Source organism: Petromyzon marinus, chromosome 18 (assembly GCF_048934315.1).
Source record: "Petromyzon marinus isolate PM22_M1 ecotype Great Lakes invasive population chromosome 18, UKy_Petmar_22M1.pri1.0, whole genome shotgun sequence".
Classification (NCBI taxonomy): Eukaryota; Metazoa; Chordata; class Hyperoartia; order Petromyzontiformes; family Petromyzontidae; genus Petromyzon; species Petromyzon marinus.
The window spans coordinates 14,478,986-14,492,786 of record NC_133684.1 but is presented as its reverse complement, the minus strand read 5'-3'; the positions used below and the strand labels follow the sequence as shown (position 1 = coordinate 14,492,786).

General features: G+C 46.4%; 1 protein-coding gene across 4 annotated transcripts in view; it reads left to right on the top strand.

Moving 5' to 3' along the window:
- LOC116943468 (uncharacterized) overlaps window positions 1-9,115 on the top strand; it is a 30,170-nt gene extending 21,055 nt beyond the window's left edge. The window contains exons 6-10 of one of the 4 annotated variants that reach the window (XR_012942201.1): window positions 1,289-1,481; window positions 2,159-2,335; window positions 5,909-6,550; window positions 7,049-7,214; window positions 7,415-7,507. Coding sequence is in view for 2 of the 4 variants with exons in the window: in XM_032956258.2 (XP_032812149.1) it covers window positions 1,289-1,481; window positions 2,159-2,335; window positions 5,909-6,550; window positions 7,066-7,214; window positions 7,415-7,535 (1,282 nt within the window). In the remaining 2 variants the exon portion in view is untranslated. Of the gene's footprint in view, window positions 1-1,288; window positions 1,482-2,158; window positions 2,336-5,908; window positions 6,551-7,048; window positions 7,215-7,414 lie in introns of all 4 variants that reach the window. The other 3 variants (XR_012942202.1, XM_032956258.2, XM_076067899.1) reach the window with 3 other exon arrangements.
- Window positions 9,116-13,801: the final 4,686 nt, after the last annotated feature.

The window sequence follows — 13,801 nt, the reverse complement described above, 5'->3', positions numbered from 1 at the left end:
TCGCTAATGGTGGCACACAAACATGGTCTTTTGTGCCACCATGCTCTTTGACATTGGCGGATCAATGCCAAAACGCCGTTGAAACGCACGCTGCACCGCAATTACGGATTCGGTCTTGCTGAACTGCAGAACGCAAAACGCCTTGTGTTGCGGGGTCGCAATCTTGCGAATGACTGAGGCTAGTGGCTGTTTGTGCGCTAAGAGAGGTATCTGGTGGAACTCATTTGAAACTCTATGCCCCGCCCTTTCAAGTGTTAAGAATTTCATTCATGGGCGGTTCGTGGTTGAAGAGATATAGCGATTTAAAATCAGGTACATCTTTTTGAAACACCCTGTATGTTCAAATAACCACCATGACTGACACGGCGTGGGGAGGCTTTCAGCTAGAATGGTGTTCGCAAAACGCTCGTGTTGGTTTTAATAATGTTATTAATCATCCATTTTGTTAATAACCAATCAAAGTTTTCCTGAGAAGCCTTTACCATCCCTCCACGCATGTGGGGAAGGTGTCGAATTGGGCCTTGTGGTGCAGGCTCTGCGGATCACTTGTAACAACGTGCGTCTCCTCGGTCATCCACCGCTGCAAGAAGGTCGCGCCGTTAGCCATGCTTCATCACGCCGGTCACTGTTTGTGAAGTTGGGGTAGCCCAGGATCGATTCAGATATCGCCCGCCACATTTGGGGCAGCCACGGCTGGGAATAGAACACGGGTTGCCAGGTTCGTAGCGCAGTGTGTGAACCGCCACTGCACCCGCGTTACCTGTAAACGTGGGCGTTTATCAACTTTGTTATCAGATAAACAACGTCACGTGAGTAATTGTGCCCTTCTTACAATTAAGGACTTCCCTTCCATATACATTACCTAAATACGGTCAACTCTCGATTATCTGGGGTATAAGGGGAGTGGACTCCCGGGTAAAACAAAACAGGTAACGCAAAATGCGTGGGAATGAAGTTTTAAAACACGTTCATTGTGAATTAAGTGAAGACACAAAATGTGGCATCTATTTAAATTGCTTTTTAAAGTAATTGGTTTACATACCGATGTGTTTTGTGGTCAACTGATATACTGACCTTCGACGAGTGAGGAGCAACTAATATTCAGCTCACGAGTAAAATTACTTCACTTATGTTTTTCATAAGCTCAGATACTGTGCAACGCGAATCTTCTGCGTAGGAATAATATCAAGTCGTCAACAGTGGTTTACCTGGTTCTATCAGCTGGTATAGATAATGCCAGCTCTGGTTGCATAAAATCTGATAGAATTCACACGACTGCTTCTGCCAGGCTGCGCGAGCAGCTGAAAGCCACCGCTCATGCAGAGGGACCCGGGAGCGGCGAGGAAAGTCCCACCCAGCTCGACGACAGAAGACGTGCGGAGATCTCTGAGTTGAGGTTGCTGGAGGTGCAATACCAGCTGTGCCTGCGGGAATACAACAGAGCTCTGTGCCCCGCTTCAGATGCACTTAGAGAACAGAGGGTCAGTCATGCGCATCCCTTGCACCCACTCTCTTGCGTGTACGATTGTGATCTGTCCACGGTGTACCCGTCTTTATCAATCCACTGCTGGATGAAGGCCTCTTTTGTGGGTTTGTTAAAGGAGTGGCCCAGGACTGGTTCAGAAATCGCTTGCCACTGATGTTAGCCGTGGCCGGGAATCAAACTTTGGTTCCCCGGTTCATAGCCCAGTACATGAACCACGGTGCCATGCCTCAATCTGAATGATGTTAAAAGAATAATTTCCCGTGTCAAACCACACTGTGCCACACTTTTCAAGTGAGGTAAAAGTTACGTATGTGTGTGTATCTCTTTTGATACCCTATGAGACTGTGTGAATAATAGTTTTTAAAACCGTGAGACTCCCATCAGGGTGGAGCAGTGGCAGGCAACACGCTATGAACACAGCAAACAGAGTTCGATTCGTTTCCGTGGGCAAAATGCGTGGCGAGCGATATATTCTAGCCACTCCTGAGCACTCCCTTCACAATCCTGCGCTGATCGGGGTAGCGAAGTTTAGTGCAACAGCCCTTGTAGCCGAAAGCGGCAGGGGGGGCATCATCCAGCAGTGGGTCGATAAAAGGTTGTACATCACAAACACGAGTGGCTGAGTCGGTATAAGGCTGACGCGTTGCCGTTGTCTGCGCGCGTCTGCTACAGAACTCAGCGGATCGGGAATTTGTGCGCATCGCAGCAACGGCACTGGAGCAGTTGAACTGCAATTATCAGAAGATTCAGCGCTTCCTTGAGAACGGGGGCCACCTCGATGCAACAGAGCCCCTCTCCTTCGCTCTGCATTCTCTACGCTACTTGATCAAGCCGTACTGTCCCTGGAAGGTGCTGTATTCCCGTTTGCTTTGTGATAGCGTGCAGGTTCCCATATCTTGGCAGCGTGCTCACGATCAACTCCAGTTTGACAGAAGAGGTCTCGCTCCGAATCAGTCGAGCGGCATATTTTAGTTGGCCACTTAACGCTATGTGGAAGTCGTCTGGCCTGTTGCTTCCTACGAAGCTCCGGGTCTTCTTGATCACGTCAGCATCGTCCATCACCGCCACGTGAGGGACTCCCCACGCCGTCACCACCATTCGTGGTCTCGCAATGCCGCGCTCCTTCCTGCACGCGAGCTGGTCACGTCGCTCCATCTCCGTGGTGGTCCCCTTGAGGGCGTTCTGACAGCCGTGCCATTGTTAGGCTCATCCGTCGGGCATTGCCCCTTCTAGCAGAGGATCCTGCACAAATAACTGCCATTAACAGTCAATGTGAGGTCTCCCATTTGTGTTTGTTGTGTTCTCAAGACTATTCTTTACTCATTCTCTCAGTGTATGTGCAAGTATGCATATCTCCTTGCTTCTCTGCGCACGTTTAAGCTTGTGTTCCTTCTCTTTGTCAGTGTGTGTCCGTACGTCACATTCGGCAGCGCAAACTGATGGAAACTTTCTTTTGGCACATGATTGCGTTGATTTTCATTGTCAAATTCAGCTTTCCAAAAGCATTCCATCCTGTTCTTTCACCTCTTTTTGCCATAAGTTTGAGCCTGATCAGCGTTCAGTGGCCTCCTGGCCTACCTGATCCATCCTGGGTTTACCCAAGCTGGATTAATAATTGTGTGGCACTTTGTTTATTATTTAAAATCTCAGTCATTTAAATTTGTGACATTCAGTGCCATGAACAGAGTAACCACGTTTATAATTATGACACTGGCATAGCCTCACAGTCTCAGATGTCTTCTTGGTTCTTTCGGTAAAGTCATGTAGAATGGGGATACAATAATAATAAAAAATAAAAATTCTCACGACGTTTCGGAGGTAACACAAGCTTCCGTCTTCAGGTGGGACAGTCACAGCAAGATCGCTGATCAAGTGGGGAGGCTGTGAGAGCCTCGAGCTTAAATACAGGTTAAGGGCGGGGCCAAGTGGGGGACATTGATGGGGTGTGGGGCTAAGTTAATCATTTTTTTGTTCTGTTGATGGTGTGGTACATCCGGTGGGCCACTGCACGGGGGCAGTGGGAAAATTAAGTTAATAATTCTTTTGTTCTGTTGATGGTGCGGTACGTCCGGTAAACCACTGCACGGGGGCAGTGGGAACATTTTTTGAGTTATACAATGCGTTACTGTGCACTACCCTATACTTAAGACTATACAAATATTAGACTTGTAATATTACACTGTCTTATTCTGTCAACCTTAATGTATGACACACTGCTGTATATTCATTATGCAATTACGATACTATATATTGCCTTATGAATTATGTTAAACATTACGATGCTGTACTATTTATTATTATACTACATGTTATAAACCATACCATTGACTGTGGTGTGAAAGATATCAAGAGGCAGTGCTAGCGAATGGACTGCGGTCTGAAAGTCACCGTAAAATACAATCAATTAAGAACTAAAATGGTTTATAACATCTTTCCAATGGTTACTAAGCCAGAATCCATCTTCTTGGTTGAAATTGTCTCTGTGTTTGTATATGTGGATGGCCTCATGAACGAATCTCTCATGGTAGCCGGATGGCTTACAAAGAACCTCCGTCTTGGAGAAGTCAATGTCATGTGAGCCCACGGAATTATAACAGTGATCTGCCACGGTCGAGGAGCTAGTCCTACTGTGTTTCAAGTCTGCTTTATGTTCGCGGATGCGGTCCGAGATATGTCGTTTGGTTTCTCCAATGTAGCTGCTACCACAGAGGCAACTTAGTTTGTAAACACCCGGGTACTGTATATCTGGAACAGCATCTATTACAGACGGAACCAGATCACGGATTTTATGTACTGTGTTGAATCGGACCTGGATCTTGTGTTTATTCTGGATTTTGGCAATCTTTTTTGTGACCCCAGCAATGTAGGGTATGGTGATGGTTTTGAATGGCTCCTAAAGAGGAACCTTCGTGACTGGAGTGGTGGCTTTGCGGATTGTGTAGTCGGAGTAACCATTAGCCTTGAGAGCTTGGTGTACGTGTTTGAGTTCACTGGCAATATGATCCTGCTCGGAAATGCACTGGGCTCTATGGTATAGAGTCTTGATGAGGGAATTCTTCTGGGATGGATGGTGGTGTGAATCCGGTTTTAAGTAAGCATCCGTATGGGTAGCTTTCCTGTAGACAGAGTGACTCATTGAACCATCAGGTCTCCTTTTAATTAAGACATCCAAAAAAAAGTCTCAGATGTCTTGCTGTGAGGCAATGAAAATATTTTCATTAAATCAGCGTCATGCAATGAGGTGAAGAATCCATCGGGGGACGTGACAGCAGCGTCCTGTGTGTCAAAGAATGGGTGACAGCAGAGATTTTGTTACAGGGACTTGTCCAAAATTCTTAAAAGTGGCAATTCTGTTGCTCATACACTAGGGGGTGCACTCGTCCTCACTACTGTGAGGTGTTAATGTGACACCTAAAACAATAAAGGCAGACCTTGCTTAGCACTCAAGATGCGTTCCTGGAACAAGTGAGCGCTAATCCAATCAGCACTAAACTGGGTCATAATACCATTGTATATAAGGGGATGCGTTCCCGACCGCGTTATTTTTTACATATTAGCAATATATGAGGGCTTCATTGGGGTATCAGTAATCGCGTTAATAATATAGATGGTAAGTCTTTTTATTTATCTGTGTTATTTCCTGTACTCCCCAGTGCATCGACCTGATGCTCGCCTGCCCCGACCTGCCTTATCACTTGCATTTTAACATCCAAAGTGATAATTTTCCTTGACACTTTGGTCACATATCTAGCACTAACACTTGCAGGCCTTTTTACAGACATGGGTCTAAAATGCTCAACAACATACAAACAACATACCAGAACAAGACAGAGAGAGAGAGACCAAGGCGGAGTAAACGCACGTTGGCGGGCGGCGTGTTGTAATAACTAGCAAGCGCTGCTCGGCTCAGAGCGCCTCACTCTCATTGGCTCAGCGAATATAAACAAAGATGGCATCGGGTGCTTTTAAGATTTAACATTTTTTAAGCAGCATTTTTTTCCAGGACAAAGTGGTGTAACAGAATCGGCCTTCTACCGGGTAGCGCTAAGCGAGGTCTGCCTGTATTTTGAATTATCAGAGCAGAAATTTAGTTAAATTAAGAGCAAAACCAAAATCAAACGACTTTTATTTGTCTAATAAATGATTGGTGGCCAGGCTGAGACCATCAACTTACCACACTCGAGAACCCAGTTTAATCGCTGGCGGTTGAAGCCTATGTTTGCACCTAGGGTCTAAGTGGTGTTAGCACAGACACTTATGTCCTCTGAGCCACCATAATTAAGCCTTTTCTGTCTTACATTTAGAGTGGTTTGCAGTTGAATATTTTCCCGAAATAAAATTTTCATGGTGATCCTCTTGTAATAAGTGACGTAGAAGTGCATTTTGTTTCAATTAAAATGTTTTCTGGTTTTGTTTCTGTAGGTGCTCTTTGGGACAGACCACTACTCTGACTCTTTCCCAGAAACACAACCTAAAGGAGAGGTCGTAGAGATACTGGGCAGTAATTACGCAGACAAAGCAGCGCCAGGGGTGCCGCAGCTGGGAATCCAGCAGCCTGGTGCAATGCCTCAGTGCGGCGCCATCTCACGTGCTTCCATTGCACTTGAGCAACCGATTCAATTGGTGTTTGAAACCAAGACCCAGGAACCAGTGTTTGGTCAAAACTGTTCCGCTGTGCATAGCTCTCCGGGAGACCACGAGCTCGCGTCGCCGTCGAGCCACCGCTGTCTCGGATTTCCCACCACCACGCCTACCTGGACTCAATCGAGCTATTTCATGCTGGCGCGACCCAAGTCGGACACGGCGGTCCCACGGGAAACGATCACCCGGAGCGAAACTCAACCTGAAGATGCCCGTGCTGTCGCTGTCACTGCCGCTGTCACTGCCGCTGTTGCTGCCGTGGATTCAAAGCCCAATTCGGCAGAATGGGCCGCTGCAGCTACTTGCAGTGGTGGTCCGCCAGACAAACCAGAAGACCAGGGGAACAACAGTGGTGGGATTCTGAAGCAGAGGCTCGGTGTGCAGCAGGAACATGGAGAAGTGGACATCGCAGACACAAACACGGTGCCAATAACCTCACTCATTACTGCGCGGGACGGGGGTGGTTTGTGTGACTAAACTCATTGGGTGGTAGGGGGAGTCAGGATCCATTAAGATATAATTCTCCGCTGATTATAGCCATGGACAGGAATTTACTTTGGATCGTTGGGATCATAGCTCCGTGAGATAACCGCTCTGCCACCGCTCCGCGTAGAGAGGCGCAGGGAAGAGAGAGGAGCCACTGGGAGGGTTTTGCTGGGAGACATCACGTAATAAATCTCCGCCACACTCTGACACAAGCCCACTGCTCTGAGATTCTACTTCTGTCTCATCGCATGACACTGACAGCAAGGGTAAACTATATGGGAGAAAACAACTTTATACGATGTACTTATATTGCATCAGCTTTACGAGGGTCACTCGACCCCCTCCGCTATGGACGGATGAACAAAGCTAACGTGCAGCTCACTTCTAGAGCAGCAGCGTTGGGCATTGCCTGAGCAGGCGCCTGTGAACCCCCAGCCGTTTGCTGTGTTTAGGGTGAGAGCGGAGGGCCTGTTCCGGCCCCGGGAGCGGCCGCACTTCCTCCGGACCCCACCGCCAGCCCTGCAGCCACTGGCGCCGGCGTGAGCGACGGCGTGAGGCGGCTGCTGATGTTGCTACACCAGCAGCATCCCCACCACACCAGGTCGGTGGCCACTGCTGTGTGGGCGCAGTCTTCCATTTCGCGGTGGCATTTGAAAAGCGACGGAGTTTACAACTGTGTGTGTCGGCGGTGGAGATGTTTCTCACTTAAGCAGCAGTAGCAGCAGCGCTGACGGTTGCATTTGCAATGTGGAAAGCGTTTTGCTCTCCAGTGGAACATCGTGATCCTTGTTTGTTGCTCAGTGCAGAGATCATTGAGGCTCTGAAGAAAGTCCAGGTTGCATACGGAAGTCACTTCAGCAGCCAGTCCATCCGCTCCATCGTGGAATTCGTGTCCTTCGCCCTGTCCAGCCAGAGGCCATAGCGGCAGCAAACAGTCCGCTCGCTGGAGGAAGCTTCCTGGTGCAATGCCTACGGCTGCCTCTCTCCACAGAATGAATGCACCCACATGTAGCGCGCAGGGTCTTGAGACGCGGTCACAAAGTATTCGCTGTGATTGTGTTGTTTCCTAAATTCAGCGATGTTGCCTACATCAGTATCTGTGCTTAGTCTACAATGATTAACCATTTTTGATAACCAGTGATAATTGTTGTGAAATGAATGTAGTTAACGGCAATTAGAGTATAGTGTACATATTTAAAAAAAATCTAATTTTAGAGATGGAAGGAGGGCTGTGGTCGGCACTTGAGCTGATTCTGGGTTTTAGCTGCTTGTAGTTCTCAAGTTCAGTGATTTAAACGTCTCAGCCTGGTTACCAAAGTTGTTTTTTTGTCACAGGGGACAGGAACTCGGTGGGACAGTACAGACGGGGACAGGCACATTAGGACAAGGAGGGGTTTGCAACGTAGGAGGGGTTTGCAACGTAGAAGGGGTGCGGATGCACTGGGATAACGTGTAGAGGACGGGGCACCTGAGGACTCTAGGGGGGCGGAGAGATTGGCAGGACCTTGGTAAAACGTAGAATAGGGGAAGGGGACCAAGGGGAGGGGATGGCATGGGTAGAGACGGCAGCCGCAAAGAAGGTTTTAGTTTCGTGCTGCCGATCAGCGCGTGGACTGTTGAGGGTGGGTATGGGTAGCGGGTGGCACACAGCACACTGATCGATGCAATGTGCATTATTTCTCTGCTGATAGTTTATGTTCAACTTTGTTAATAAACCCGCCCAACGTTTAAAGAGAAGACTTGTTTCGTCCGAGGTCACCTCGCCACCCTCTTTACACTGGTGGGAGCGGTGTCTTAACAACCCCATGCACTACCACACGGGCAACACGGACGGATGACCATTGCACCGCCGAAGAAAATTGAAACCAACGGCACATGAAGGGGACGGACAAGCGGCAGAGGGAAGAACCGTCCACCAGGCCACCGAGGCCCCCACCATCGCTGTGTATATCTCCGGTGCGACCCATGACGGTGACCCCACAATAGCTTTAAGAACTTCTGACCTACCTGGCGTCCTGGTTCATCATTTCATTATTGGACACGCTCACCACTCACACTGACAATGCTCACCATACACGCTCACCTCGCTCGGAACAAGCCTCACCTCGGGCCTGCACTGCAGGCTGTACGAAGCAATTCCGCCAGCATCATAATTTAATTAAAACTGCGATCTGAGTGCTCATATTCATCAGTCTGCTCCACTCTAATGGTCACGTGGTATGTGCCGGTCCACTCCCCTGTCAATCGTTGCCATCATCGCTCAGCAGCTCATGGTGACCACCTGATCATTCCACACACTCGGCGAGATTTGAACCTCGCAGCTTTGCAGTGAGCGGTCCATCGGCCTGGAACTCATTGCCGCTTCACGATGTTTAAAACTCTACAGATATTTAACAAGCTCAGGAGAATATGCAAGGCAGAACTTGAATAGAGCTTACAATGTATGAATATTGCGCACTCGTGATAATATAGTAGGTTATAAGAGTTGCGTGTTTTATAAGTGTACTTACTAAATGTACTTAGAGATGTATTTACATCCACGGGGGACCTTGCCTCGCCCGAGCAGTGCTCAAGGATACAAGAGCATTCAGTGGCTCTGGCCCCAGACCTCAGGTACTCGAATGTATGTACAGTATGGTGAGCTTCTTTTACACCATACGTAGCCAGCCGTGCTGATAGAAGGTGCGGATCATGCTGCGGGAAGCGCTTGAGAGGCCCTCTAGCAGGAGGAGTTCTGTAGACAGATCTCTCTAAACAGTAAAGGTTAAAATATTGGTGATTTTTCTCGGAGAAACCCAACATACCCATTTAATTTTATGGTCAAAATCTGAAAAATTACTCTTTTGAATTTAATACGGAATTTATACCATGCAGTGAAAAAAATTGGTAACATGTTTTTCCTATTTTTATATGAAAACTGATTTAATACCAAGCTGTGATAGTAAATGTATTACATCCCCTAACCTCACCATAACCCCTCACAACTAAACCCTAACCCTTACCCCTAATCTCTAACCCTAACCAAAATCACTAATTCCTACTCCTTTAACCCTAGCCTAACCCTAATCCTAAACCCCTACCCTAACCATACAATTAAATCTGAATTGACTGCATGGCTTGTGTCTCCATGATAAGGATGTTACTATGTTCAAAGGCGTTGATGCCACCACCACTGCCGCTGCACATCTAGCCAACCCTCGCCATCACCTTCTTGCTCGACTCAGGAACAGCTGCTGCTGAATAGGGGAGGAGCAGCCACTTCCAACATCAGCCTTGATGGTCTCCCACCATCAGCACTTTGCTCTTCCCCTTGGTCGTGGTATTCCCACAGATTGTCACGTACAGTTTGGGTTCTAGATTTGAAGTTCTGATCTAGATTTGAAGTTTTTGTGACTGCAGGGATCCATACTCTTTGGTTCTTTAGGTAAAGTCACGTAGGTATAAAATAAATTAAATCACGATGTTTCGGGTGCAACACAAGCGTCCGTCATCAGGTAGGACAACCACAAACCACATGCAACAACAAAATCCAGGACCTTAATGATGGCAGCTACATCAAAATCAACAAAGATCCTACTAACAGCCTGACTACAAAAAACAACAATATCATTACCAGTTCGACTTCTCTAATCGAACCAGTCAAACGGCTCTCCATAAAACCTTCTGCTGTTAGACCACCCATATTCTATGGTCTTCCGAAGATCCATAAAGAAGGCACTCCACTTCGGCCCATCGTTTCCAATATCAACTCGCCTATCTACAAGCTGGCCCGTTTTCTGTCTGATACCTTGCTTCCATTCACTGGCAAGACTACCTCAGCAGTACATAACTCAGCTCACTTGGTCTCTCTAATCAAGGGCATTTCACTGTCCCCAGATTATTTTCTCGTCAGCTTTGATGTGGTTTCTCTGTTCACCAAGGTTCCTGTGCCTGACACCTTAGCAATAATAGAAGATTTAGTCCAACATGGACTGAACCCTGATGTTCCTACTCTGGTTAAGCACTGCCTTACCAACACTTACTTCACCTGGATGGTACTTTCTACAAACAAAATGAAGGTATCTTCTTTGGTTCTTTCGGTAAAGTCATTCTACATGACTTTACCGAAAGAACCAAAGAAGATGAATCCTTGCAGTCACGAAAGCTTTAAATCGAAAAATAAAATGAAGGTACCCCCATGGGTTCCCCGTATCACCAGTGATAGCGAATGTTTTCATGGAGAAATTTTAAACAGATGCCATCCAGACATCCACCCTACGTCCTTCCTTGTGGAAGAGATATGTGGATGACACTTTCGTCATTTGGCCACATGGCCTGCCAGCATTGAACCAATTTCTCAACCACATTAATTCCATACACCCATCCATCAAATTCACAATGGAAGTGGAGGATGGTAAACTACCATTCCTGGATGTTTTGTTTGAGAAGAGACCTGATGGCTCTTTGGGACACTGTCTACAGGAAAGCCACCCACACAGATTCCTATCTGAAACCTGATTCCCACCACCATCCGGCACAGAATTCCCTCATCAAAACACTACACCATAGGGCCTACTGCATTTATGACCAACACCACCTAGCCAGTGAACTGGAACATGTACACCAGGCCCTTAAGATGAATGGATATTCGGACCACATCCAGAAAGCTGTTTCTCCAACCATGGAGAAACAACCCCCTGAGACGCCGATCAAAACCATCACGTTACCATACATAGTAGGCGTTACCAAAAATATTTACAAAATCTTAAACAAACACAATAATCAGGTCCAATTGAGTACAGTATACAAAATCCGTGATCTAATCCCATCTGTGAAGGATGTTATTCCTGACATGCAATATCCTGGAGTCTACAAACCAAGTTGCACCTGTGGTGATTGTTACATTGGGGAAACGAAACGACATGTCTCGGACCGTGTTCGCGAGCACAAGGCAGATCTGAAACACGACAGGACTAATACCTCCGCTGACCATTGCTATAATGCTGTGGACTCTCATGATATTGTTTTTTTCCGAGACCAAGGTGCTCTGCAAACCTTCGGGCTACTATCAAAGGTTTGTTCATGAAGCCATCCAGATATATAAACATAGACATAACTTCAACCGAGAAGATGGATACAAATTGAGCAATCATTGGAAGGATGTTATTCACCAGGTAAAACCTTAAATGCTTTATGGTGTTGCCTTAATATCCGCATCTCCTGTTGCTTCAGCTCCCCACTCCCAGCCCTGCTCTTTTCCCCTCCCCCCGACATTGTCTCTGCTCGCCCTTTAATCTTTTCTAGTTGCTCTTCACTCAGCAGCACTCCACTCCCCCTACCCCCCCTCTCTGTCTCTCCTCCCTGGCTCCTCCCCCCCGCTCTTGCCTATATAGCCTCTTGTTACAGCAGCCCTTTTGCCCACTTCAGCAATTGTTTCTTGCTGTGGTTGTCCCACCTGATGACGGATGCTTGTTTTGTGCACGAAACGTTATTTATTTTATTTTATTCCTACGTGACTTTACCGAAAGAAACAAAAGAGTAAAGCATCTCTGGCTTTGACTTCCCATTTTGGTGAAATGCCCTGGCATCCAATGTCCGATGCTACTCCAGGTCTTGCTGTTGACTTTCAATATTCCTCTTGGATCGACTTTGCTCTTTTTTATACTTACGTCCTCCGTTTACCCGACAGCGCAATCGAGATACAATTATGAAAAGGCATGAATAAATATATGAAAAAGACAACTTCCACACTGAGCAAAGACCCCGAGGGGCCAGGCCAGGGACACGTTGGCAGGACTGTCGCTCGGTTTTTCTTGGGAACGCCTGGGAATTCCCCAGGAAGAGCTAGAGTATGTTGCCAGGTAAAGGGAGGTCTGGACCGCCTTACTCAACAAGCTGCCGCCGCGACCCTCACTTGGACAAGTGGACTGAGAAACGAACACTTGCACAACACATGGAACCTAATTCAAGCTGCTTTTTACGTCATGATTTTGCATGAGCAACTTCCACCAGATTTGTTTGTCGAGGCACTAACATTAGTTTTAATATTTTATTTTGGTAATGCAGATACATTTTATAGCAATTGCCACCTGAAATTGTTGCTGTTCAATTTTCTATTGTAAACGTGTCATTGCCCAATCTGATCGATTCCCCCCTAGTGGGTAACTGGGCATCGCTGAAAAAGCTTCATAGTTCATCGGATTCCTCCAGGCTAAATATTCTGATTCTGAATCAGATAACAGATAAAATGCGCATACGCCGAGGTTTTGTGCAATGAAGACTTATTCTACTTTTTTTGACATCTCTTATATGTATCTAAAGCGATTGGTGAACTGTTAAATCGATAGTCAAAGCTGGAATTTTGCCAAATCAAGTGCAAAACCAAAATATATTTTTTTGTTGACCGGGCTGAGACCATAAACTCGCAGTCCTTGAGATACCGGATTTATTATGTTTGGATGGTTGAAACCCAGACTCGAAGCCAAGATTTCAGTTGTGCCAGCTCAGCGCTCTGATGTAAGAGACCCAGCCCTTTCCAGAAAAGTTGTTTTTAAACTGTGTTAATTAACTATACACAACTCTATTGTCACACTGCCAACTGTCATACCAAGTTGCTACAGTTGTTCACAGTAAACGTCTTGCCAGTGACCTGCCCTAACATGGCTCGAGTACATCATGGCCTTGCGTTTCTTTTAGTTTTAAGAAATGAAATACATTGTTGCTGGATTCTGTTGCGCTTCCATATTATGAACATTTCACTAATTGAAAGGAGAAAGCCGAGAAGGATATTGGGAATATATGGCAAAGGAAGCAGAATGATTAAGTTAAGACCCATAGCAGAGGTCACTGATATCCTCGAAGGTAAGGCAGGCTAGACTTAGATGGTTTGGAGATGTGTTGAGATCAATTAGAAGGGTTATGGAGATGAAAACTGATCCAATGTTGAATATAATTTCAATGATAATTGATTATAATGTATTCATTGAAGATTAGTAATGTATTAGCGCTAAAGCCCGATGCCAACTGATTAAATGACTTCTACTTTGACATGAGCGATGTGGCGATTAAACCCCCTCGTCACGACTGAATCAATTATACTTTTTTTCCCATTGTAGTTAAAGTAGCGCCACTAGTGGCTGCAGGGTTCACATCCAATCATGCAACATGTGAGAAGGGATAATCTATTCTCGCAGAATTAGATTAATCTAC